General features: G+C 32.9%; 2 protein-coding genes across 9 annotated transcripts; one reads left to right on the top strand and one right to left on the bottom strand.

Annotated features, from left to right (window-relative positions):
- The first annotated feature begins 294 nt into the window (after positions 1-294).
- Positions 295-6,861, top strand: LOC119640379 (plasmanylethanolamine desaturase). Of its 3 annotated transcripts, XR_005247662.1 has the most exons (7): positions 295-667; positions 3,509-3,668; positions 3,742-3,953; positions 4,030-4,248; positions 4,316-4,485; positions 5,838-5,987; positions 6,586-6,861. XR_005247662.1 is itself a non-coding variant. In XM_038038359.1 (6 exons), exons 2-6 carry the CDS (start codon positions 3,509-3,511, stop codon positions 5,926-5,928), a joined length of 852 nt encoding a protein of 283 aa, XP_037894287.1. In that variant the 5' UTR covers positions 295-667; the 3' UTR covers positions 5,929-6,861. The 3 variants fall into 3 exon arrangements, 2 of the variants coding, with proteins under 2 accessions (XP_037894287.1, XP_037894288.1); XM_038038359.1 differs by having other exon boundaries at positions 5,838-6,861; XM_038038360.1 differs by lacking the exon at positions 295-667 and adding an exon at positions 3,231-3,438 and having other exon boundaries at positions 5,838-6,861.
- An 81-nt stretch (positions 6,862-6,942) lies between these two features.
- Positions 6,943-22,308, bottom strand: LOC119640378. Of its 6 annotated transcripts, none has more exons than XM_038038352.1 (16): positions 22,227-22,308; positions 20,257-21,016; positions 18,735-18,841; positions 15,452-15,525; positions 11,886-12,002; positions 11,680-11,812; positions 11,529-11,618; positions 11,364-11,456; positions 10,862-11,258; positions 9,573-10,780; positions 9,146-9,513; positions 8,861-9,091; positions 8,665-8,792; positions 8,448-8,571; positions 8,095-8,224; positions 6,943-7,443 (listed from the first exon to the last, which is right to left on the bottom strand). In XM_038038352.1, exons 2-16 carry the CDS (start codon positions 20,667-20,669, stop codon positions 7,310-7,312), a joined length of 3,747 nt encoding a protein of 1,248 aa, XP_037894280.1. In that variant the 5' UTR covers positions 20,670-21,016; positions 22,227-22,308; the 3' UTR covers positions 6,943-7,309. The 6 variants fall into 6 exon arrangements, with proteins under 6 accessions (XP_037894280.1, XP_037894281.1, XP_037894284.1 ...); XM_038038353.1 differs by lacking the exon at positions 22,227-22,308 and having other exon boundaries at positions 20,257-20,650; positions 20,721-21,985; XM_038038356.1 differs by lacking the exons at positions 18,735-18,841; positions 20,257-21,016; positions 22,227-22,308 and adding an exon at positions 16,184-16,202.
- Between the last annotated feature and the right edge of the window lie 4,154 nt (positions 22,309-26,462).

Here is a 26,462-nt window from a genome sequence, read left to right as displayed (position 1 = left end):
TGCCTATAAATATGAAAGTTGAATGAAAATTAAAAAATAATTTAAACGTAAACAGAAGTCAAGGAAAAAGCTTTTCTTATATGTCTTGTAAAATAAAGTGTTAAAAACGTGCAAGAAGTGAAAACACATGAAGAGAGAAAGTGTTAAAAGCTTTCCTTCATTTGCCATGGTGCGGGGCGGCACGCAAATAGTAAGTGAAGTAAGAATTCATACGAATAGTTACGGCTAATATTCGAAATTAGTAGCATTTATGGAGCCTTTGTGAAAAAAAAGGACACACACCACCAATTATTGAACATTAAATCACGTGTATATTGTGTTGGCTTAAAAAGGCTTTTGCCATTAATTGATTAACAAAGTCAATTCTTTGAATAATTAAAAGCGTAGAGAAAGAAGAGAGAGAACAAAGAAAAAATTATCCCTTAGAATAAGTTTAGAAAGTTAATTTTTCCATAAATTTCATTTCGTATTAATTTTAATCAATAACCAAAAAAATAAAAAAAAAAAAGTAGAGAGAAAGAAACTTTAATGGAAGCTACAATAAAACTATAGTTCACGGTTCACTTGAAATAATTACTCATGAATTAAAATCTGTCACACACGCATACACGCGCACATTGGTGCCGTCTAACGGTTGTCACGCCTTGCCGCCTTCAAATTTTTAAAGGTGAGTGAATTTTAGCGAGTGATCAACTAAATTAAGTAAGTCAAATATAACGGGCACTGGTTTCAAGCAGAAATTTTTTTTTTTACGTTTTTCACGATTTTAAATTGCGATGGTGTTTGTGGTGGTTTGTGGATCTTAACAACTTCAAAGCACCAATTAATCTTTCACGTCATATGTGATTACACTGAATTGTTTGAGAATGAAAGGGAGTTTTCTCGTTTAATTGAGCTATGATAAAAAGGTAATTGGCATGTATGGAACAACAAAAAAATATTCAAATTAATCTGTTTAATATTCATTATCTGCTAATAATAAGTAATTTTTTCAGTTTATACAAAAATTATTACAATGACGCCAAGCTAATATTATCATAACCATTGGCATTAGAAATATTTATTTCTATTAAGGAAGTTTTTCAAGTGTTTTCCAAGTGACAATTTTTTACCTTTCTCCAGTCTTTGATGTCGTCAAGAAATGTCTTGTTACTCATTGCCGGTAGTAATGCGAACACCCCGTAAAACACACTCTTTGTGTATATGTCCGTCCTATAGAGGAGTTAAGTTTAAGGTCTTAGAACACGTTTGGTTTTTATATCTAATGTGAAGTGTTTTTTTTTTTTTTGCGAAGTTGTAATTGAATGTTTTACTTGTTTGTTTATGTGTATGTTATGCATTTGTGTGGAAAGTGGCTTTCAATAATAAGGTTTGTTGTCATAGGCTTAATTCTAAGGAAATATACGTGTTAAGGCTAAATATTACCAAAGCGAGTACTACGCTTATGAACGTTTGGTAAAACTAGTCCGCTTAAAAGTGTGTGAACAAACAAGTGCCGTAAATGCAATTATACTTGTACATATTCAAAATATATATATATATATGTTTCACAATATGTATGTTTAACAAATGCTTAAAAATTCTTAATGCACGCGCTTGTTATGTGTATATTTGTATGCCCGTATACTTATTTTTTCGAAAAGCAAATATGTACAAAACTTACATTTGAAACGTGTCCCTTTAAAAACTTGTACAGTTTTGCACCATATCCTTGCATTCTATTAATATAAAAATACGTTGACGATCGCTCGTAACTAAATATATTTACGGTAAAAGTAGTTATTTTAACTGACCCACAAAATTAGGCAACGTTTTAACTATTTTTCGTTCCATCAAAAGGGTATCAAGAATCATGTTTGCAATATTTGCAACCTAGTTTGCCTTGTAAAACGACTTATATACCTCGAACATTAAAACGCTGTAAGTGTCCCCTCCAACCCATTTTTCACCCCGCTTCTATTTGCTACGATTTGTTTATTTATGCCTACAAAAAAATGTATTACAGATGACAATGTTTATAAAGTATAGAAATGTGCAGTGGAAATTTATTGAATTAATCTCTCAATGCGCCGTCCATCTATATAAACCACAATTGCAACCTCAAGATTTCATCTAAAAAAACAAGAAGAAAAAGAAGAAGGGAGAGTCTCAACATTTGTCGTATCGCTTTGCTTACATTAACATTGAAACTTTGGATGAGGATCTTCTTTCAGCCATATAAAATTCAGTGCCTTATCAGCGCGTAAAATCTAAAGAGAGTACGCTCACGCAAAATATAGCGTTTAAATATAATAATTGTAAATAACTTTTAAATTATGCACAAGAGTAATTATAATAATTATAAGAAGTTTTATAATTTATGCATAAAAGTAATTAAAATTATAATTATTATGCAGTATAAAAACAAGTAAAAACATTATTGCTCGGTAAGACTGGCTGCCTTACCGATAGCCTTAATCCAGTACTCTTTCTTTTTTATTTTCATGACAACATATCAAAAATTACACCTTGTTCCCAGGTACCGGAAAACTTGTTACAAGAGCCTTCATGTAGACGAGGAATCAACACATGAATTCACTCGGCCTAAATACAGCAAAAGAATTCTCTTATCAGAAGCCTTAAAATTGTTCATCCAGTTTCTTTAAAATCCCAAAAATTAGATATTGCTAAGATATAAGGGCTTACCGTTCATTATGGTGAATTCCAAAAAAATAGATACAAGCAGCCCAATTTTGGTATAGGCAATTTGTATGTCAAATGACGACTTTGTATGTCAAAAGATCACTTTTCATTATAAAACATTTAAAATTATACTTCTTTGCTTACTTATAGACATACTTATACGATAATGAGTTCTGACTCTTGATAATCATTTGGGGTAAAAAGGAACTGGACAAAATTTAGTCTTAGACCACGATTTTTGGATTTCAGCCCATACAAGTGTTTTCATGGGAAATAAGTTATCACATTATTAGAATTTGTGATTAATAGTAATTTGATATAAAATTTCATTGTACTGCACACATGATTTTCAAAAGTAGTAGGTTTTCTGTGAGTATTTAATGGAGAAAGTAAAATGTAATGTTTGGAATTTTATCACAAAAATAATTGGAAAGTTCGATTAGGGTCGAAAGTTCGAGTTAAGGGTCAGCCTTGGACGACTCACACGGTTTTAATTGCTTTACATGATATGGTTAGTTTAGTAATGCTCCCTTCTGAGGATAAATATAAGTAGCAGAAAATATTTATAATTTATGTTTAAAAAAATGTCAGCTTCAATTTATGCAAGCGAATATCATTTTGAGTTAATTTCGTATTTTATACTAGCTATTAGAACTGTCTGGCGGCATGCATTCCAATGTCTTAACAAATGTGGACAGAGAAGTGAAGTAATCGGCGTCAGAACCTTTACCATTAATATATTTGACATTCAATGCCGTAAACAATTTGAAATTTATTAATCTCTTATGACAATGTATTAGTTATAATGTTTACTTATTTTTATTAGATGCCCTTGAAGAGTGATCGGGAAATTTTGGAAAATTCAATGCATGAAGATGATCCGAACTGTAATTCATCATTACAACCGGGTTTTATAGAGAAAACGGCTCCCCGTTGGGGTCCCCAGAATAAAGGTGCTCAAGAACTCGCGAATCTTTATAGCCCCGGTATATATTTATATCAATATTTTTATATATTTATTTATTTATTTATTTATTTCTCTATTTATTGTACTTACAGGAAAACGTGCTCAGGAATTAATTTGTGTTTACACCTGCATTGCATTAATGATTATTGACTTTATTTTAATTTTGAAACATTTACGTTTCGATCGAATATGCGTCACTTTTGTGTCAGCATTTTTTGGTATCATAACGGCGGATTTTGGTTCCGGTCTCGCTCATTGGGCTGCTGATACGTGGGGCTCAATAGACTTGCCCGTTTTAGGGAAGGTAAGCTATTTCAGCAAAATGTTTTTTTCATAGTCTTTTGAGATAAGTTGTTACTCGGTTCACCTTTCATTTGAAGCATTTTTTACGCCCATTTCGTGAACATCATTTGGATCCAACTTCAATAACGCGTCATGATTTCATTGAAACAAACGGTGATAATTTTATGGTCAGTATACCGATGTTAGGTTTTCTGGCCTATAATTTTAATACAAAATCGTATAGCGACATACAACAAGACTTTGGATGGATTTCATATTTATTCTTACTCTCAATATTTGTGGCAATGACCAACCAGGTAAGTTGCTTTTTGTTATTTGAAAAAAAAAAATATTGCGATTGATTTAAAGAGTTTTTTCTTACAGATTCATAAATGGTCACATACTTACTGGGGCTTACCGAAATGGGTGCTTTTGCTGCAAAGTTACCATATCATTTTGCCCCGCAAACATCATCGCATTCATCACGTTGCACCGCATGAAACATATTTTTGCATTACAACGGGCTGGTTGAATTGGCCATTGGAAAAATTCAGGTAAAACCTCTAAGGAAGATGCTTTAATCATCGACGAAATAACGATATGAAAATGAATAATGATATTTACATAAAAGCTGCTATGCATTAAAACACTTACGTAATTGAATGCATTTCTTTCATTACATATTTTAGTTTGTTTCGCATTTTGTGAAATACTTTCTCCACAATTCTAATCATTCCATTAAAGTATAGCCATAAGCCTATGATCATTTACCATAACACACTATCAGCATATTCTTTCCGATTTTAAAATGTGTGGTTATGATGTTTGCACGACCTGTTGACACTCCTCGACTATTGATAGTTATTTATAGGAAATAAAGTTAGTTTGCAATCAATGTGAGTTTTAAGCGTTAATTCATTTGATAGAAGCTCAGATATGCATAACGATTCGCGTCAACATTAACAGTATAATCGCAATTCCACGTGCCCGAACGTTAATTGAACCCACGCCGAAATAAATGGGTTGAATGACAAAGGCGTGCGCAGCGCCGTTAGCATAAAAAAAGCTATTTCCCGAAGAACAGTGTTTACTTCATTTACGTAACGCGCGAATTATTATCATTTAATGTCTATATCAAATTAAAAAGCGCACAAAATGGTTGCTCAAGTTGCTGTCTGACAGATGCCCCCGGATAATTATTGGACAATTTATTAACTGCCGTTGGAATTTGCGAGCCGCCCGAAATTCAATCTGTGAAACACGATTCCCGCGTCAATTGTCGACTGAAATCAAGCGTACCAGAAAGACCTTCACAAGGATTGCCGTATTTTGTGCATATTGACATTTCGAAGACACAATTGGCCAACGCAAACTTAGACAAGAGAAACTATTATTAATTTTTATACCACAAATGCCAATTATTTATTAACGATACTATCGAAATGATTTTTAATCTATTTAAAGAAGTCCATATTTGAAAATTCTTAAGGCTCTTAACCAGTTCGTAAAGAGATGAAAACTGTAGGAGCAGGCGCTGCAACACTTCGGTTATTGTTTTGATATTTCCCATTATAGTTATCATCCATTTCATATCAACAATGTTTTGATTCGCCAAACGTTTCACAAGTTCAGCCGGAAGGATATACCAATGACATTGTGAGGAGTTAAAATGGATGATTCCTTAAATGCGAGACAATTTTGACAGAATATACCTTGTCAGTCTTTAAGGAAACTTTGTCGATTATGAAAAAAGGGATTTTATTAATATCGTCTTGAAGGAAAGTATATAGGAATATACTTTATTACAAGTTGCATTGTTTTATGAAAAGAAATAGAAAAATCGGTTACAATCAAAAACGCAATTTCTTAATATAACCATTAATTAATTCTCTTTGCTTTCTTACAGATTTTGGTCAACGTTAGAGTGCCTTATTGAATATATGACAGGATTAAAACCACGAGATGATGACCTTAAGTGGGCTAAAAAAATGACGTAATTGTTTATATGTTAACATCTGGACCAATCTTCAACTTTTAACCATTAACACACTTGCTTGTACGTAAAACCCACACACATACACATAAAACAATTTTGACAGTAAACGAATTGCACTTGCAAAAAGAATAATATATTCTTTTAACATGTATAAGTTGTTGTCCACATGGCTGAATGTACAAAATAATAATGACAGTAAAGAGATGACGACTTACACAATCCCATAAACCGCTTACGGTTATTTATTAATGTTGTTAATTCAATTTTCAAGAAAAGCAAATCAGAAGAAAATATTTTATAAACTTTCATTTTAAAGAAGCGATTTTTCTTTTTTTAATTATTTTTAGACATAGTTCACTTTTGGTTTGATCCATGAACACGGTTTGCCTTTTCATTTTATTATATTTTGTGAAGCAGAAAAACTTTCTAGATCTTAACAAAATTTCTTATTATTGAAAAGTAACTTGCGAAATGGAAGTTAATCCACGCATAAGAGATTCGAGTACTTTAGTTGATCTGTTCTCAATGAAATTGAATTAATTTAAAAACAAATTTTACCAAATAATTTAATTGTATCCTTTTGATACTCTATACCTTTGTGATTTTCAGTTTTAGAAGTACAAATAAGATGTTTTGATATCAAATTGTACAATTCCAGGTGAATCCTCTCTGAGGAACGGGTTGATTGTGGCATTGGGACGGTGTTGTATTGTTCGCCAATAGCTTTTAAAAAATCAATTTTAAAAAATATTTTTCGATCACACTTTTTCACAAAAATAAAGGTTGTGGAAATGTTGTCATCAACTAATTTAAAACGAAAAATCTGCCTTGAAATATCAAAACTACTAATATTTTCTTTTATACCACATGGCGATGTTAAGAGAAATTATAAGTAATAGCTTTAAAGTTTATATATAATTAATTACTAAAAAAAAAAAAAAATGCACATCCAACATTTGTAAGTTGAAAGCAGAAGAGGGAAATGAAAACTACAGAAAATAAGCTTGTTCTTTTCTTTTTTTTTTTTCCTTGTTAAAAATTGTAAATTTAAAAAATTTATTTTTTACTATGAACTTAAAATATACAATTTGTAGGCACATTGTTTTTACGATTATCATATTTCCACCTAAAAACGTACATAAACATATACACTGACTCACACACACATACACACTTTATGAATTACAAAAATAAACGATTTGTACAATTTTTTTTCCATTTGAAAATGTTTGAAAAGTATTTTAAAAACTAAGGGTAAGAAAAATAAGAAATACGTATAGAATCGTTATCATATTCGTAGACAAACAAATTTTATAAGAATTTGAGCAAATATCTACGCATGCGTATATGTATGTACACGAAGACGTCTTTTACGCAAGCATTCATGTGCCGTGCAAATTCGGATGCTGACCTATGGTGTTATTAACAGCTTTGGCAACTTCTTCTTGTAATGTAGATGGTGGATCAGATAGAATTTCGGTTTTCGTCATCAGATATTTTAGTTTATTGGAGATCGCTGTAAAATTCGCAAACAAAAGAAATTAACTTAACATACATTATATATATATGTATGTACGACGGTATTGTGTTATTTAATAGCGATTAATTGACGCTAGTGGGTTTATCTTTTCGAAAAAGTGAGCAATATATTTAAAATAGTTACGACAGTATTGAATATGGCTCTTAAATTAAGAGAACGGGACTATTTTGGATATTAATAACTACGCAATGAATTCTTCGTAACGTAACTTTTGAATAACTGTACAGCTGCCAGCAATTTTGGTGTGTGAAGGCTTCAATTGTTTTCAGACATCTCACGTAGCAATTATTTTCGTCCCATTTGATGTTCCAGTAATTGAAATGCAAATGCATCACTTATATAAATTTGCTTTCAAAATAAATCGAGAGTTATCTATACCAACTTCTGGTATTGACTTATAGTGTTCAAAAATAACTGTTTTTAACGGCATTCAACCCCCGTTGACGCAAGTGTATTTAAATCAATTGAAATGAAATGAAAAATACCTTAAGAAGGAGATTTAGTGATTATTCCGTCAGTTATATGCGATATTGCTATGAAAAATTTTCTTTTCGACTGGGCTGCTGGTTTATTTTACACTTTTGTGATCAATAAATTATATTATCTTTTTAAATTTTTTACATTTACCTGGCCTTAAATCGATTAACGAACAATGCTGATCCACCCAGAGGAAAGCCGTTCGCCTTAATTCATCCAAGCTGGCACTCGATACAGTTGTCGTATAAGATGACAACAGAGGTTCCACAATAAGACCAAGCTGTAGTTTAATGCAAAAAATAAAATACAACAATTTATGTGTTAAACACTTCAAAAAGTTCAACACTTATGCGGTAGAGCTTTCCAAAATTGCTACCACAGCATTTCTTTAACACCCGCATATAAATAATGAATTTGAAATTCCCGTATTTAAAAATTTGAATATATGTTTGCCTAGATCATGGCCTTAAGACAATTTGTAACTTAAGGCACGCATGACTTACAATCCAAAATTTCCAGTTTTCCATTGTGCGAAACCGTATATATTGCTCGTACAATTGTCGTACACGTTCAGTGCCTTGCCGGGTAACTGGGGCTCCATTAGCTGGTAAAATTGAATGAAGATGTCTGAAAATTAAACGTAAATGAAAAGTGTTTCCACAAATAGGAAATTTTAATGACCAATTAACGCGACTGACAAAGAAATTTTATTCTACCTACGTTAATGAATTATTAAGAGCATCTCTTTCCATACGCAAAGCCTCCATTCGATCTTTAAGCGCATCACGTTCGTTACGTAAATGTTTGATGTGCTCTGCACCCTTTTGCAACATTGCGGCTTTGCTCAACTGCGTAACATGAAATCATGAATTATCTACAAATTCTAAAAGCATTTAAAATCAAAGTTTGTAAAAACCTTTGCACTATTCTGTTGCAGTTGTGGTATCAAATCATGCAATTGATCAAAACTATATTTAATGTTGTAACGTCGCTTTTGTTCGGCATGTATGTGCCCCGCACGTCGCTGGCTATCGCGTGGATATTTAACAATGTGTGTTGGAGAAAGCTGAGACTCTGTTTCAAGATAAGATTCGGGTGACAAACTTTGATGATGTTGCGGACCGGCACTCAGGGGATAGCTTAACATCTACAGAAAAGTAATTATTGTAAACAGTTAATAACTAAAGTAGCTAATGTTTACTTTAGGAGCAGATGGATTATTTAGTAATGACGCCGTAATTTGCGTAGGCAATGAACTGGATTTCTTTGGTGCTTTATGGAGAGGTTGCTGTTGTTGAGTTTGCCCGCAATGTTTGAGGGTTTGACGTGGCAGTAAATCTCTATCCATTGACGGCGAGTTAATGTCTCCTGTTAGAGCAGAAACTCCCGGAGAAGGTGGGGGCGAAATGCTGCGTTGCGCAGCAGCCATACACGTGCTGGTTACTGCCGAACCATTCATTGGAGATGTTTTGTTCTGCGCACTATGCAACGCAGACACAGGAGTATTTGCCAAAGAATTGGAACTTATGGAGGCATTTCGTGGTCGGCCCGAACATGACATTTGAGAATCTTTAAGAAAAACGTATAATAAAATACATCTGCGAAATGCGAAATCTTTCTTATCTTACTTGCACTTAAGAGCTGAGCTAAGGTGCTATTCAGCATGGGATCACTGGTGGCAGTGTGTAGTTGCGTGTTAACGTTCAAGTTACCTGTATCATCGCTCATGCTGTCTGCCGCCGATAGGTTTGTGTTGCTCGGCGTTTGACTTAAGTGATGATGGATGGAGTTACTACGCATACGAGATTTAACGCTTTTAGGTGCTGCTTGGTACTTGGGAACCACAAAATGTTCGTTTGACGTTTGACACGCTTCCAATTTTTGCATAGAGCTATTTAAGGGCAAACTATTCGAACGGTACATCTCTTTTGGCATCGTATTGCTCATTACTGCTTGACCAATTTGTTGCGTCTGCAAATGAGTCTGTACAGGCACGACTGGTGTATTATTAATTTGCGATGATTGAGGAGACATATTCAATTTCAAAGATAAAGTTCGCTGACTAGAAGAAATGCTTGTAGGTGATACGTGCGATACGAGGCGCGGCTGAATAGCACTCGCCAGACCGGCCAAATGAGTGCCAATTTGCGGGGGTAATGATTGTGGTACAGTAGACATTTGTCCTGTTTGTTCTACTTGAATTCCCCCATCTTGCTGAAAGTACATTTGCTGCAGGCCGCTATTGTTAGCACATACGTTAATGTAAGCGCCAGTTGAGGCAGACTTTTTAAAAGTACCCAAGTGCGTGTTGGACGGTTTATATGAATTAACATCAGTGTTCGAATTGGTACCGTATCCGTCGCCTACGTCGCCTGTGCTAAGATTAAACATCGAAAGCACTTCAGATGAAGGTATTTCTGTTCTTACATTAAATGTATCAGGATTGCTCATAGCCGATGACGTACCACCGTTAGCGCTTGGCGGCATTATGCCCGCAAAGTCTCTTGTAACATTCGTATTGTTTACAATTCTCAAAATATTTTCGGAAACATTACCAGCGAATTGATGGGTCGAACTGTTGTTTAACATTGATGCATTGCTAACGAACGGTAATTGGCCAGAAAAATGTTGCTGTTGTTGGGGTGTGGTTGGAAAAACATTATTTGGATGTTGTAAAGTAGCCACCACTGCATTTGAGGATTGCAACTGTTGTTGTCGCTGAAGCTGTTGCTGATGTTGCACTTGGTGCGCTTTTTGCTGTTCAGCCAACATTTGCTGATATATTGTAGTCTGATGTAAAGTAGGCTGTGCTTTATCGTAATTGTGCGGTTCTCGTCTCAGAATTATAAAAAAGAAAAAAAAAGCAATTGCTTTAAATGCAGTTCAACGATTTTCCAAATTTTTGGTAAATATTTACCTAAATGGCCTTTGTGAGTTCTTAGATATTCGTCCTTTTTTTACTGGAAAGTCATTTCCACTTTGACGTACCACTGCATTACTGTTTGCGCTGGTACTACTATTATGATTTTCAAGCGCACCAACATAAAGTTTAGCTAAATTTCGATTTGTAGACACCGGGTTTGTATGGGACAGCATTATCACATTACTTGAATTTTGTAACGTTGGCTCTTCCATAATAGTATCCTCAGCGATTGTACTTGAATGCGTGTTTGGTTGATTAGCTTCATTCAACATCTCAGTAAATTGCAGTGTACTTAACGGAGTGTTAAGTTCAAGCATATTAGCATCTTCAGTAGCACTTGGCAACGACGTAACTACATTTGGCGTCGAAACATCCATTAGGGTGTTGGAACCTATTTGTTCAGAGTTTGGAAAAGGAATGCTATTATTAGCGCTCCGGAAATGAGTGACATTTACCGATTCAAACTAACAAATACTCTGCTTCCCTACCTACTTACCCATAATATCGGAGAATCCATAATCTACATTTTTCAGCATTTCTTCGGAGCCTTCCTCGGGAACTGGAGCCAAGCGGGAATTTTGTAATAGTTCTATAAAAATTGTTCCGCACAATGCGTGCATATAAGATAAAAGCTTTTTTTTTTTTAAAAAACTTCACTTACCAACAACCGTTATATCTTCTATATCATCTAAATTTGGTTGTAGTGGTCCGAGACTGGGTTGTATAAAGTCGGCAATACCAGCACCTCGTGCTGTAGACAAAATAACGTTCATGAGTCAATAAAGGAAATAATAATTAAGAGACGCTATTACCAATTTCTCTGGAATCAGGAAAGGGAAATGGAACATTAATTGCTGAAAACAATGTATCAGAGGTCCAGTCCTCAGATATCATTAAATTTTTGTCATTTAAAGGAGACCATTCCAAGAAATCAAGTTCACTTTTCTAAGAAAGAAAAGAAAAACATGGAATAAAACAAAAAGAAATCGGGTTTTGCATTAAATTTTTCTTTTTTTACCGTGTCATATTTTAAAGATCCAGTAACTTTTGATTTAAAATTTCTTCTCCATTTTCGATATTCGGCCTTTATCACAACCATTTGACGTTTCCAATATTTCCCTTCGAGCACAACACTCTAAAGTTAAAAATGGTATTAATTACATAATATTGGATGCAACATTAACTAATGTAGGGAGAATGAGAAACCCGCAAAGAATTTTGCCGACGATAATATAATTCGGAGATCTTTGTATTTCAAGATAAGTTCTAAGCACCAAATGAAATTTATTTTTGCATTTGGCATTTGCACTCTAGGAATATGCATCGCAAGTTATATAAATATATTAAAAATGGTATTATCCTTTCTGCCTGATGTACTATCACGATCGCAGGATGATTGTTAGAAACGATTTTGCGTAGAGAAGGGGGAATAGACGTTTGTAAACTTAATCAGCGATTCTGGATCGATTAAAGAGTGCCGATTTTTCAGTCAATCGTTAGTGGGTCGCTATATGCAACAAAAGATAAAATAAAAGGCGAAAATCAGGTCTACATATTTTCACTTGGCGACTTCCACGCGTCGAATCAGCGCAATATTTTCAAAATCATAAAATGCAAAATATTGTAAAAGATCTCTTCGATCTGCTGATTAACATTTCCTCATTTGATAAGATTCGTCAATCCACAAATGAACTCTTTACTAGGTTTTCTTCAACTTTTTTCGCGAATTGTCGGAAAGCGGGGAAAAACGTGTGTTGCGGAAATTGCTAAAACAGGGAGGCTACTATGACACGCAGCAGCTACACTTATATTACCAAGCAATCCTTCTTCCCCTGCCTAAAATAGTAATATGATATAATAATATAATAATCGCTAAAATATTTTTTTTTTGTAATTCGTAAACTAGAGTCGGTTTAGAATAATAACAAAAAATCTCGGTTTTGTAATCAGTTCTTCCTTGAGTGTTGATAACCATATAAATCCATTTCCATGTGCATACATAATATTCTAAAGAAACTTTTGAATTTCAAAATAAAGTACATAATCGGAGTATAATCGGAATTTTGAGGTTGTGTTAACCACAAAAAGAGAATGAAGGCAGCTATGGGGAATAGCGGTAATTTTCCTATTGGATCACTAACGCATATTGAACATTGCTCTAATTTGCAAATACAACGACAGTATTGTTCAAGCCTTTTGTGGAATAAATGTCTTGGTTAATCCTACACAATATGATTGATAAAGGCACATTTGAAAGAACGTACCCGGGATTGTCGTGCTGAACCTGTCTATGAAATCGATCTAGAAGATTGGTAATTTAAAAAATAACGAAGCATTTCAAATGAAAAACGACATTCAGACTAGTACGAGTTTTGACCCGTTACATTGCAATCATCGATTACCACCTTAAATACTGAAATGGTAGTGATAGAGTGCTGGTAGAATATAACTTCCCTGTTCAGAGCTATTTTACTTCTGCTGAAGGGACGGTGCCATAAGCAGTAGTATCAATTGGGTAGAATCAATGGAGGATGAAATTGAACAATATCAATAAATTGCAGACTTAGCAAAATTATGGTGGAGACACAATGGAGTTAAAGACCTAGGAATTACAGCTAGCGGACAGGCATCCTACTCATTAGTGAGGAAATAAGAAAGAACTTTTACTCGAAATGCATTATTAGAATGGTTAAATGTACATAAGTTAAGGCGCATGTGATTCCAGCTGTGCGTAACTTGAATTACAAAGGACGGCTGAAAGCAGCTGTACCTAATTCCATAAACTGATTAAAAATGTTTAAACATCTTAGTGGCTTTTAATTTAGCTTCTAATAACTTCTATGATGTTTTTCGGTGCTTTTATTCATTTATTCTCATTTAACAAAATTGCTAAGGTGCTTTTCCACCATTTATTAAGAGCAACTCTTTTCTCTCTCTCTATTCACAACACATGGTACTTTTTTTTATAAACCATGTAAAGGAAAAAACCACCTAATGGCTTTTAACGAAAAATCAAAGCCACTTTACAAGTGCAAAAAGAGGTTTGAGAAAGTGAAAAATTGCGAAAAAAAATTTGAAAAAAGGAATTAAAAATTACAAAAAATTAGAAAAAAAAAGTCCAGGGTATTAAAAAACTTTCGAAAAAAATTTGTTGGGTTTTTTTATTTTGGATAAAGCAAAGCAGTAGGCGACAGTCTGGTAGTTGTTTGAAATTCTCCTGAAGGCGCACTTTTCACATCACTTTTTTATTTATGTGTAAGTAATCTTACTCTTGAATTGATATGAAACTTTTCGAAGCAAAAGTTATTTTTGAAAAGTTTGCTCTTTTAGCGGCTGAATTAAATTATTGAACTCTAACGATTTAGTAATGAGGTAACTTAGTTGCGCTTTGAATAAACCAGAACTTGCCAGGTGACAATACAATTGAACACAATCTCTTTTAAGGTGAAAGGTGCTTTCCTTACGTTCAAAAGTCTGTCCTTTCAGAAAGTATTTTTTGAGATTGACAACATATTTACGAAGTCTGATTACATCTTTAAGATGAAAAGGAAAACTGTTTTCTGGATGTATATAGTATTTTGAGTACTTGAAAGACAAGACACAATGGTTAAAAGGCAAGGAATATATTTCCTTTTCAAAATTATATTGGCAAAATTTAGTTTCCCAAATACTTTCCAATTTAGTTGGTTGAAAAGATTCCGATAGTTGCATGCGATGATTTCAGAGATTGAACGTAACATTGACTAATGGACATTTTCAGGGTATTTACGTAAACTTGAGGTGGGGGACAGGTTTAATCCTTAAAAAGTTAAAGATGCAATCAGCCATTGCCAGCCAACTCTTACGATAAAACCTATGAAATACTATGGTACTAAGGCTGTGTTTTCAATAGTCCACATTTAACATTCGGAATCGGTTTTAACGTTCCATTCGTCATACCCAACTAAAAATTTTCTAATCGTTGTCCAATTGGACAAAAAATAATTTTGAAAACATTGACAAAAGTAAACACAACTTGCGTCACGCCGAAAGAGAACTTACCATAGTTTTTGGAGATAGAATTTGGTTCACTGCGTGCCTAAAATTGCTTATGATATCAAATTACTGCAGAATTTTTTAATACCATTAATAATATGAATCTTTTTAAGAAATACATATCATATTTTTCGAGTTCTCTACTAATTTTCTAAAGCTGTTATCCTTCTTGTGGTTTGCTTTAATTTTCGTCGTCTTTTTCACCGGTAAATAGGAGTGAAGAAGAAGTTGAAAAAATAATTCAAATAAAATGTCGGCAAATACATTGCAAGTCTTCACCTTATTATTAAGGATATAATAACTGGTGAACGTATTTTTAATTCTAACGGCAATTCGTTAGATTAAGGGAATGGAAAAATCAAAAAGAGATTTACAAAAGAGGGAATGATAAAAATAAATGTAGAGAAAGCAGTAAAAATAAATATAAAAAACGAATGCTAAAAATAGTCCTTTTTTGTTATTAAACATTTCCTCATTCCTTCACTTTGATAGCGGGCTTTTTGAACTTTAGATAGTTGGCGTAACTTGACTGCCTTTTGATATCATTACCTGCGGATTGCTGTGAATATCCACATCTAGAGGCGAAGCGAATTGACAGACTGGAGTTCTACGTCTAAGAATAACTGTAAATGTTAAAAGACACAATGATGAATAAATCAATTTTTTTTTATTTTTGAACTTGATTCATACATGCATATAGAACAAGATTCAATAATCTTTAAATCAAATGTATGCATTTATTAGATAACCTTAAAAGTTGCTGTTTTTTGAATATTTGCAACGACATTGTCGAAGAATTCCAACAGAACATTCGTCGCAACATGTTTATTTGTTTTTTGATTATTTTGTTTTTGCTAACGATAAAACAACCTTACATTCACAGTCACACTTAATATTAACAAAAACAGTAAAACAAATTACCGACACGGCTCTACCAGTTTTAATTTCTTTTACTAATTTCTTTTTTTTTTGCATGTTGTTTTTATTTTATTTTAAACTTAGGTCTAACAGTTTAGGAAATATTAAAAATTTAGGAAAAAAATTGAAATTTTGAACTGTTATTTTCTTGTTTTTTATTTCTCTTTTCAATTAACGGTTCCCGATTAATTCCTGACTAATTTAAAAGAAAAAATGACGACTATAATTACAAAAATTTCGATTCACTGAAATAATAACAGCAAACGAACCGTTCGAAGCAGATAGCAAGTGTTAGCTCCCACATAATCCCACATTCCCAACTTAAGAATGAATTAAAGTACTCTAGGTGAACACACAGATCACCTTAAAAATATTCAAGCACCTAAGACGAGAACTAACAGTTTGTTGCAAAAACGCGAACTAAATTTAAGAATATGTCTAAAAGACCTAATAAAGAAATTGTAAACTAATCAAACAAAAAAAAAAAGAAGATAAGTGTAACTAACTGATAATTCTCATACTCACACATATTTGACATTTTAATCAATTTGCAAAAGTTTACAAATATATAAATTTAAATGAAATCGTTAAAAGCAACAGTAATTGCAATTAGAGGTGGGTGTGCTAGTGCCATTTCTTACCCCTTCGATTCGCAATTAGGATTTTACGTGATCCACAACAGAGTTAGATACGTACTTTAATTAAGTAATTGTTGAAATTTTTACTTTACATAGAGTTAACGGAAGATTAGCTTTTATATCTGCTGGATCACTTTTTGTATACCCTATACCACTTGTGGTACAAGGACATTTTAAGTTAGTGGGGATGTAGTGGCTTCAGATAAGACTACCTTTTATTATACCGATCGCTTCAGAGTCACTTTCCGAATCGATCTAAGCTTCCGCATGTTTGTCTGTCCGCCTGATTTTCTTGCGTTCAACTTACAGTTTACAATTTTCGGCCCAAGGATGAACGCGCAACGAAAGAAAGTGCTTTGGATCAAACCACTTTTTCGACTACTTGCCATATAACGCCTTGGTTTGAAAAGTCTTCATATGAATAACAGTATATATTACGCAGTGGTATAAGGCATTTCATACTTTCACTTGTTTTTATTATTAGTTCGGTCGAAAACTTTGATTGTCTTCTATACTTATGCTTGCAAGAACGTATCTAAAACGGTTTAAAAATTAATGATCAAGTTTTTGACTTATTTCTTTCGATTCCGCACAATTCTAATCTATTAACTACCTAGCATTTCCGTTTGCTTCAAGGAAATTCAAATGCCTGCAACACATAGTTATTAGGAATTATTGCTTTTTTTGGCATTATGATTTCCAAACTTTTTCTAAACAAATGAAGTTCGCCGCACATTTAACCATTGCTAAGTTGAAATAACACCCAGCTCGCGCTCCATCTGTAATTAATTAATAACCATTGAAATCATTAGAGATAGACAGATAGATTTTTTTCATTGAAATCTCCAATGTGAACTATTCGCCCCTTTCACCTTAACCCTTTGCACTCCGTAGGCGCTACTATTGCGCCATTGCATTCAATGACTAGCGAATTTTGAATTTTATTTTATATTAGACAGGTTTACGCTTGAGAACACATGGAAGAAGGAGATTATTGGGAAAGTTTTGATGTTAGTGAAAATCAAACAACTGTTGCTAAAAGAAAAGGAAATATAACACTGTTAGCTTGGAAGGATGAAACGGTTGTTACTTTATTGAGTACCTGGAATAATACTGGAATGACATCTACCAAGAGATATATTCAAGGTGGGTCAGAAGTAATAGTAGTAAACCTAACGTAGTGCTCGACACATTCAATGGGCGGTGTAGATCGGGCTGATCAATATGGATCAACTTATTGCTTCCTAAGAAAATCTCTCAAGTGGTGGCGAAAGTTAGTTTTTGGGGGATGGAAATATGTATAATCAATCCGTATATCCTCTATAAAACTATTAAAAAACAGAAGGGGCAAAAACTAAAAACACACTTGAAATTTGTGAAACAGTTGGTCGATGAACTAATAGGCAGTTTCCGGGTGAAACGCACAAAAAAAAGTTGCAGCAGCATTTCCGAAGAGGTACAAAAAAAGAATGTTTAGTATGTTCTAAGCGCAAAGGCAATTCCGGAAGACGGGAAACAACCGAATATTGTGACACATGGCCAAATAAGCCACGGATGCATATATCATCATATGGGAGATTGTTTTCACAAATATCACACTAAGTTGAATTACAAAATATAAATATCAAATAGTATTTCTTTTATCACAAACAACATTGATTAAATAAATAAATTTATAACAACAGATCTTCTTTTTTTTTTAGTACAACAGAAGTTCATTTTTCAGATGCTCCAACACAAAAATGTCACGAAGTTGTCGCACTTTTGAGTAAAAAACACTCGGAGTGCAAAGGGTTGAAGTCACTTTTTCCGCAGAAACGTTACAATTCTTAAAAGTCAGCGAGTCTATATGTGAACGTTATAAGTGCTACAATATCAATTAATTGTTATATTACAATTAAGGAAATTAATGTCTTTATAAGGAAGGCCATTTTCCACCACTATGTCTTGTCATTCTGTTCTTACTTTGAAATAAGTTTTAAAAAACCTTCGTATCTTTTTATAAAGGATTAATTCTAGGGCATTCGGTCTGATAATGAATTTTTTAGGATCTCAAAATTAAGGCAGAAATAGTACAACTAGTTGTTTCACAGATACAAACTTAAAGATTACGAATGGTAGTGAGAAAAAAGTGAACCTTGAAAATTAGAAAATATTATCTTCTCTAGCCAATCTAAACGGTCATAAGTGATTTTTGTATGCTTATCTTATATGATAGGAAACTAGTATTTAGCCAAAGAAGCGAATACTTGCCGTTTCAGTTATTGTAAACTTACATTGCATGTGCCAGCACCTCCAGATAACGTTATTTAATCGGATTTTATCTTTCCAACGTAAACGTACCCCTTTGAAGTGATTCCATTTCGGAGATGTCAGTTTTTGACTAGAAGATAAAGAACGAAATTAGCGCTAACGGTAAGCAATTCGAAGTCGAAATTGATGTTTAAATTAAAGATGTCTCTCTATGTACAGAACAAATTGATTGAAGAGTACCATAACGAAATATTACTAATAATTAATATATATATTTTGGAAAGCAGCGTCTGATCTTGTGAAAGCAACTGGCTCTTTTTTGTCAGAAAATGTAATCCTACCCTCATTTCTATAGACCCACGAATTTTTCCTTTGTCTCATCCAGCATGCCTACATAGGGCATGTTTTACATATTAATCTACTCCCATGAAAACTTACGTCTGCAGAAAGGATCGCCGCATTGCTTTTCTTTCAATAGAAAATAGCTTTTTCATGCCGTAATTTTTGTACAAAAGAATAGGTTTAAGATAGCAGCAATCCTTTGCAACATCATTATTCGATTATCGAAAATAATTTTTGGGGTTTTCATGATAACTAAAGGCGAATTATTGTTTTCGAGCGAGAAGATTAGCACTTTCGAGTCAACGCTGACTTTAAAAGGGTTTTTTCGCATTAACGTACGAAATGATCCGGTATATCCGAAAATAACAGTGGTAAATCGCTGAAGGAATGCTGCTTGTAATCCACAGAGAGAAATTATACGAAATTGTGACAAGCGTCCTTTCAGGATTGGCACTATCCAAATCTAGAAAGTATTTTTTCTTAGAATCAATGTCTTTGTCAGTAAAACAGGGAATTATTGAAGACGTATTAACGTAAATATAGACAAGTAAGAAAATTAAATTCGGTCAGGACCGGATATTCTATGCCAATCACTCTTATCCTAAAAAAGATAAAAAAAGTAAAAGAACAAAATTTTCATTTTTTTAATAATAATAATATATATATATATATAATAGGAGAATGTTTACAACAGACATTACACAGCCATGCTTAAATCGATTTTGAATTTGGTGCTGGTCTAAAATCTATATATATACTATGAAGGTTCTCTGATGCTTCCTTTTGGGCGTTGCGAACATTTTTGCAAAATGAATATACCCTTCATCCTTCAGATGGGTATAAAAATAATTCTAAATCAATCGAAATTTGTAAAAATCCGCCCGATAGATTGTACTTAAAAGTGTAGATGAAGTTGACATTTTTTAAGACCAATGCATAAAGCAAGAAGGTTTTAACTGCAATTTGTACCAATCGTTACGATGCCCTTAAAAATTTAAAATTCTTTCCGCCAGCCACTTTTTCCAATGCAAGAGGTCAGAGAGTTGTTGCTTACCATTTACCATATTTTAAGTTGTACTGTAGCAAGTTCCTTAAATATATATACAAAGAAGACCGCGAATCTTACCAGCCGAAATAATAATGAACTTTGTTTCATTGAAATCAAAAGATATTGAAAGATATTAAACATATTGAGAAGCTTACCTATAGGTTAAGTCCATGCATTTGAACAGCTTGGTTAGCGAAGTTTCAATTTCGAGATGTGAAGTAATCAAGCCTATTGAATTACCATCTTGTTTATGCTGCTGGATGACCTTACGTGGTACATACAACTGCACTTCTAGACATGTATTGCTCTCGTCAAGTTTTGAAAGACTTGGATCTTCTGGATCAAGCATTTTCACTTCCCCATCATCCAAATCGTCTTGGGTTTCTTCGGCTTCAAAGGTTGAAACCATAAACTGACCCGAATGAATGGATTCACGTTCAGCTTTGGCTGACACAGAGGAAACGGATGAATTTGAATCCGTTGAAAAATTCGCGGGTACACTTTTGGCAGGCATACTGGCATTCACTACAGTGGTCGAAGACTGATAACCTTCAAATTTGTTCGACATTTTCACTCAAAAACAAGAGAATTCGAAAATTTTTGCTGTTGTTAGGCTTACAGATTAATAGGTATTATATTACATGCCCGCGCTCGTACGTTGATTAACATAAACAATATTTACAAAATAAACTTTGAAATGTTTATTCAATCCGCTAATCAAATCATTTCATTTTTATCTTTAATTTATAATTATTTTTTAACAGACACTATGTACACTTGCGGATTAAGGGTTTACTGACCATTTTTGACGATATCAAATAACAATAACACTCTATACTATCACAGTTGAAAAAAATATGATTGATGCGATTAGCGGTTCTTGTCGATGTTTTCCTTTCCATTTCAAACAGTACACTAAAACAATACAAATCGAATTTTAAGTGATAAGTACCATTGATTATGTAGGTTTTGATAAGGGAATGGAGAGCAGCCAGCGCTCACTTTTTTCCCATTTTGGTTCTTATAGTCTATCTCTTCTTCATTTTAATTTTGTCGTGTTTGTTTTCTCCTCTTTTTTCCTTTCGAAAATGTTTTTCTAGCTCGTTATCAGTTCATTATTACTTCTGTAATTGTGTTATAATAAATCATCTTTACGACAGCGTAGTATACGTAGTAAAAATGGAAAGAATGTGAAGAATAATACGAAGAATTGATGACGATCAATCCCAAACTTTAATCGACTTCGTTAGGGTTTGACATTTATAGAATGCTGGAATTTTCCCGATTTCCGATGTATTTGTGCGTACGCTCTATCTTTAAACCCAACGAGAGTTTTTATGTTACAACTTTTTGCCTAGCGTTCACCTACTACCTATTGATTTAACCACTTAGATCAATATCAGCTTTCAAGCTAAGTTTTTCTTTACGAAGAACGGAAAACCACTACATTGTATAAGCCTAGGATAGTGAATTAACTTAGATTACATGAAAATTTAGTTGCGGGGTAATATTTCTTCCAGAAAGCAGAAAATCCTTATTAAGAATGAAAAAGCTGGTTACTGAAATTACCACTTCAGTTGCTCATAGAAATATCGAAGGGATAATTGTCTTAATATGCATCAAATTCTGTTTTTAAATAGCTCGGAGAAGAACGTGCGTATGTTCATTCTTATGGCCTGACAGCAACAAAGTATCTGACCGGATGCATATATATTATTAAGAACATTTGAATTTTTCAAGATCCTTTGCAAAGGGTCTTCTCTGAATATAATTCTTTTTCAAGCATTTGCAACATTAAAATAATCAGCGCATTTTCATATGAAAATGCAAATCAGAATCACATGTTATTACTCGATTTCTCGCTTTTTTTCCAATTTTCTATAAAACGCAAGTATTTTAAATTGTTATCGTTCAGTATTGTTCCACAAATTTGTCACGATGTTGTTTTACACAAAGAGGAGATACGAATGAATGTGTAGATCGCAATCAAATAGTTCATAAAGTTTGAGTTGTTACAGATAATTCTTTAATGCTGTAATACTTTAACGAGCTATATGAATAACCAAATTTAAGTGGAATTTTTTATAATCTCTAATTTTTATAACTTTTTAAAAAAAACTTATACTTTCGCTTTTATATTGTCAAAATTGAGCACAGGTTAGTTAGTTTGATGTTGACACTTCATTGCTTCACATTTTGATAACAACGTAATTCCAATATTTTTAATGTTGATGCAACACCCGCTGTTTACTTTTTCTTTTTTTTTTTGGTATGTTGAACAGAGATGGACTAACGCTGTTTACTTCATTTGTTATTAATTCGCATAATTCCTAAGACTGAATTTCATTTCTCCAATTACATTTATTGAATATTTTCGTAAAAAAAATTCCTTTACCGTAAATCTAGTCTAATGTTTCAATTTCTTTAATAGTGTAAACATAGCGCTTTCAGAACTAAATACACCGTGTTTTTCTTGTTGAGTATTTTTTAATCGTTTTGTTTCACTTTATTTGAAATCTTAATGACTGCAAGGCCTATACTATTAATTATTGTTAATAATGCAAACATTGTGCTTTGAACGTCGATTTTCATTATACAATTAACACAATTAATATGATTTTATCAACAAACGTTTGATGTGTTTCGAAATTGTGACACATTTTGAGTTTTGATATCACTGTTTATAGTGAATTGTTCGTGTGTTAGAGATGACACGATTATGTATATTTTCTGTTTTCGGTATGCCGACTTTTTCCTCTACTTTCTGGGAATTGGCAAATCATATGTTTGTGTACAAAAAAAAAGACAACAAATAAATGAAAAATAAGACGTGAAGATAACGTAGAATTTAATGCAACGTTTAAGTTTTTAAATTGTTTATGCATTCATTTAAGGTTTCTTTTTAATATGAATTTGCAATTTGTTCTCAATTTAATGCATAATTTTCAAATAAAAACATTTCAGGAATTTTTTTCTTTATTCAACTGCGTCAGCGCTGTTCGCCTTTAAGCTTCTTCTTTGAAACCCATTTTCTTAATTCTTTACTTTAATTATCCATTAAAAAATTTACGTTTTTACCTTACTTTTTTTATTGTTATTGTTGCTTTTTACTTTTCAAACCATTTATTATCACTTATATAGTATCTTTTACTTTTTATCAAATAACATTTTTCTATTGTGTTGACCATTTGGAACCAAAAATGGAAATAATGCTTCACTATATCTGGTGAGATAATGAAGCTTCGCTTTGCCTTCAATCCTGGAAATATAAATTGAATATATCGAAAGCAACGTAAACGAACATAAACAAGCCGCTCAACCCGAAAATTTTTTTGACTTTGAACGCTTTCTGACAAATTATACGTATATAATATATTTGTATATTGCCTATATATTTTGTAAATAAATTTGAAAAATATGGATTTTAAAGGATGCCGGATAATTATACGCATAAATACGCAGCATAATAATTTGTTCTTCTTACGTTTCATTAGGAATGTACTGAATCTTTAAAAGTGTTTTTTATTGATTTACCTTTGAAGTGGGTTGCTTCTCTTACAAAATTCAATCTTATATTAAAGAAGCGGCTTGCATGGCTTCAATTTGATAGCACTTTAAAATGTAAAGGGATGACACAATGGCTACTGTCACAATAAAACTTATTTGAGCCTGGGAATAAAAGCTGAGCATACGGAAAACAATTTAAACGAGCACAACCAAGCGGCCCACTCCGAAAAAGTTTCTAACTTTTAAGAAGTTATAGAGAAGTCAGCAAATCACAGACTATAAATACCATCAAGTTTGGCTTATATTATTAGAAATTAATTAACCAGATTGACAGTTGACAGATTGAAAGCCGCGCTTGGCTTTCTTACCATATAATTTTAGAAGAAAGAATAAACAAATCTAGTTATAGTAGTGGGGGGAGCTTAAATTATAAATTTTTCATAAAATGGGATAAAAATTTAGTTCATAGTGTATAAATATTACCTACTTAATGTTATTTATTTATTTAAAATTAAACGAAAAGAATGCACAAAATTATTCTAAAAATCTGTATAAATACATACTGGGTAAGCAATTCTTGTTGTTTGCTGTTAGGATTTTGGATTGGGATCCGGTTGTCTCTCTGCCTACTTACGGAAATAGGTTGCTTTTGTTATCATTACCTTGAGAAACTTCGATTTATTCTTGGTGTCTATTTCTTAATTAAGTTAATTAATGGTAGTGTCGTTTCACCCACATTACTTGGTGAGATAAGCTTTAATGTGCTCACACGTTTCTCTGGGCACTTTGTGCACATTCAGCTAAGTCAATGTAAATATAGTTATGAGCTGTTTAATCCGCTCAGAGTAGTTTGCAAGAACCTAAATGACGTTTATCACTTATTCTCATTAACGCACTCTTTAAAGTCCATTAAAGGAACATAGCTGAATACGCTCAATTTACCTACGTCGTACTTGAACTAAATTTTAACTTTAAAAAGTGATTGTGAGTCGAAAATTAATTGTATTATAGGTTACCAAACTTCTCCATGTTTGCGATTGTTTAGGGATTCATTTGCAATTTGGTTCTGCACTGGTTGTGGGTGTGCCTCTGTGCTAGAAGCATACATGCATTTTTTCCTTTTTATTTCTTTACACATGAATTATTATTTAACAATTGTTATTTACATATTTTTTTCTTTTATCCTTATTTCTCCTTATATAATAGCTTTTAATATTAATTACCATAAAATTTACTCCTAAGAGTCAATTGAATTCGACCGTTAATTTGTTTTAGCTGAGTTTCATGTGTAAGTAAATAAAAATAAATAAATGAAAATTTTCACAAATTGATCATTAAAAATTGTAAATTTTCTGACAATGAATTGAAATATGGCGCATCGACTAGTGAAAAAAATTCAGTGCATGTGGTGCAATATAAATTTAACATGCTTTTTAATTAATTAATAGGCACTTAAATTAATAAAATAAATTAAGTTATTTTTTTAATTCCCCGTTGGTCCCCGACAGTAACCAAAGTTAAGCATTTGAAGAATTATAAAAGAATCCATTTTATTTGTATGCTCAAGAGAAAGAAATAAATAAGTTTATCGAAAGTCTAGCGAATCGATAACCAACAGTGACGCAATCCTATTGCTGCAAGGTCATTGCTATTCTGATATTCGTTGATTTCATCCATTTACCAACTCTTCTGGTGACTTTTTTTGACAACCGGCACAAAGTTGTATAACGATTTAAATAAGGAACCTAAAAGCTCAAACTCAATATTTGCGGTTCTAAAGAGGGTAATTGAGGCAAAGTTAGCAATGTATAAAGACCGCCCATCCCAATCAATATTTTTTAGCCTCTATTTTCAAAATACGGAGTGACATTTTCGCATTTGTTACTAAAGCGAACAAAGATTAAGACGTGATGAAAAATAAAAGTGCATGGCTCTTGAGCAGATTGGTTGGGCAAGGTACCGTCATTCCGCAGTCAGAAATCAAGCGAAGGTGTTGTTCAATGCGTTACATCCTAATGAGCAGGTTTAAAGTTGTGAGACAGGGATATATCAGAGTAAGCTAATAAGATTCACCTTAGTTGGATCGAAAAAGTTAAAATTGAAGTCCCTGACAATAATTATTCTAGAGTACCTTGGAAACACCCTACAATGGGTAGTTTCAAAGAAATTAATATTCCCATTGGGTAAGTAGACGACACTAAAAGTGGTTCTAGTTAGTATCCCTTTCACCCAGCCCAATAAATAATTATTTGCATTCGCTCACCTCGAAAACTTTAAAGACCTAAAGATCTCAAATTTAAACCCACTAGATACATACATGCCCATAAATTGTAAATTGCGAATTGTAATCTTTAAAGTGAAAAGTGAAAATACGAAATTTTTTATATAAATTGCGATGCATAACTTTAAGTTGTATAGTAGGATTATCGTCTGCATCTACAATGCTTTTGAATTGAAATTCTGAATTCGTGTTATACATATGTACCTCTTGAAGGGCTTTTGGTATAATTTTAAATAAATAAATAATATTACGTAGATAATATTTATAGACATTAATAAACTAAATTCATATCCCTTTTATGAAAAATGTATTTAACCTCCTCTCACAGCCCTGGGAATATACCTAGACTTGTTTATTCATTCTTCTAAAATTATCTGATGAGGAAGCCAAGCGCGGCTTTTAATCTGTCAACTACTTGGTTAGTTAATTTGTAATAATATAAGCCAAGCTTGATGATATTTATAATCTGTGATTTGCCGACTTCCACATAATTTCTTAAAAGTTAGAAACTTTTTCGGAGTGGGCCGCTTGATCGCTTAACTTGCTATCCATATGCTCAGATTTTATTCCCAG

The sequence above is a fragment of the Glossina fuscipes genome, unplaced genomic scaffold, assembly GCF_014805625.2.
Source record: "Glossina fuscipes isolate IAEA_lab_2018 unplaced genomic scaffold, Yale_Gfus_2 121, whole genome shotgun sequence".
Classification (NCBI taxonomy): Eukaryota; Metazoa; Arthropoda; class Insecta; order Diptera; family Glossinidae; genus Glossina; species Glossina fuscipes.
The sequence above is the reverse complement of the archived record's forward strand: the minus strand, read 5'-3'. Positions and strand labels throughout refer to the sequence as shown.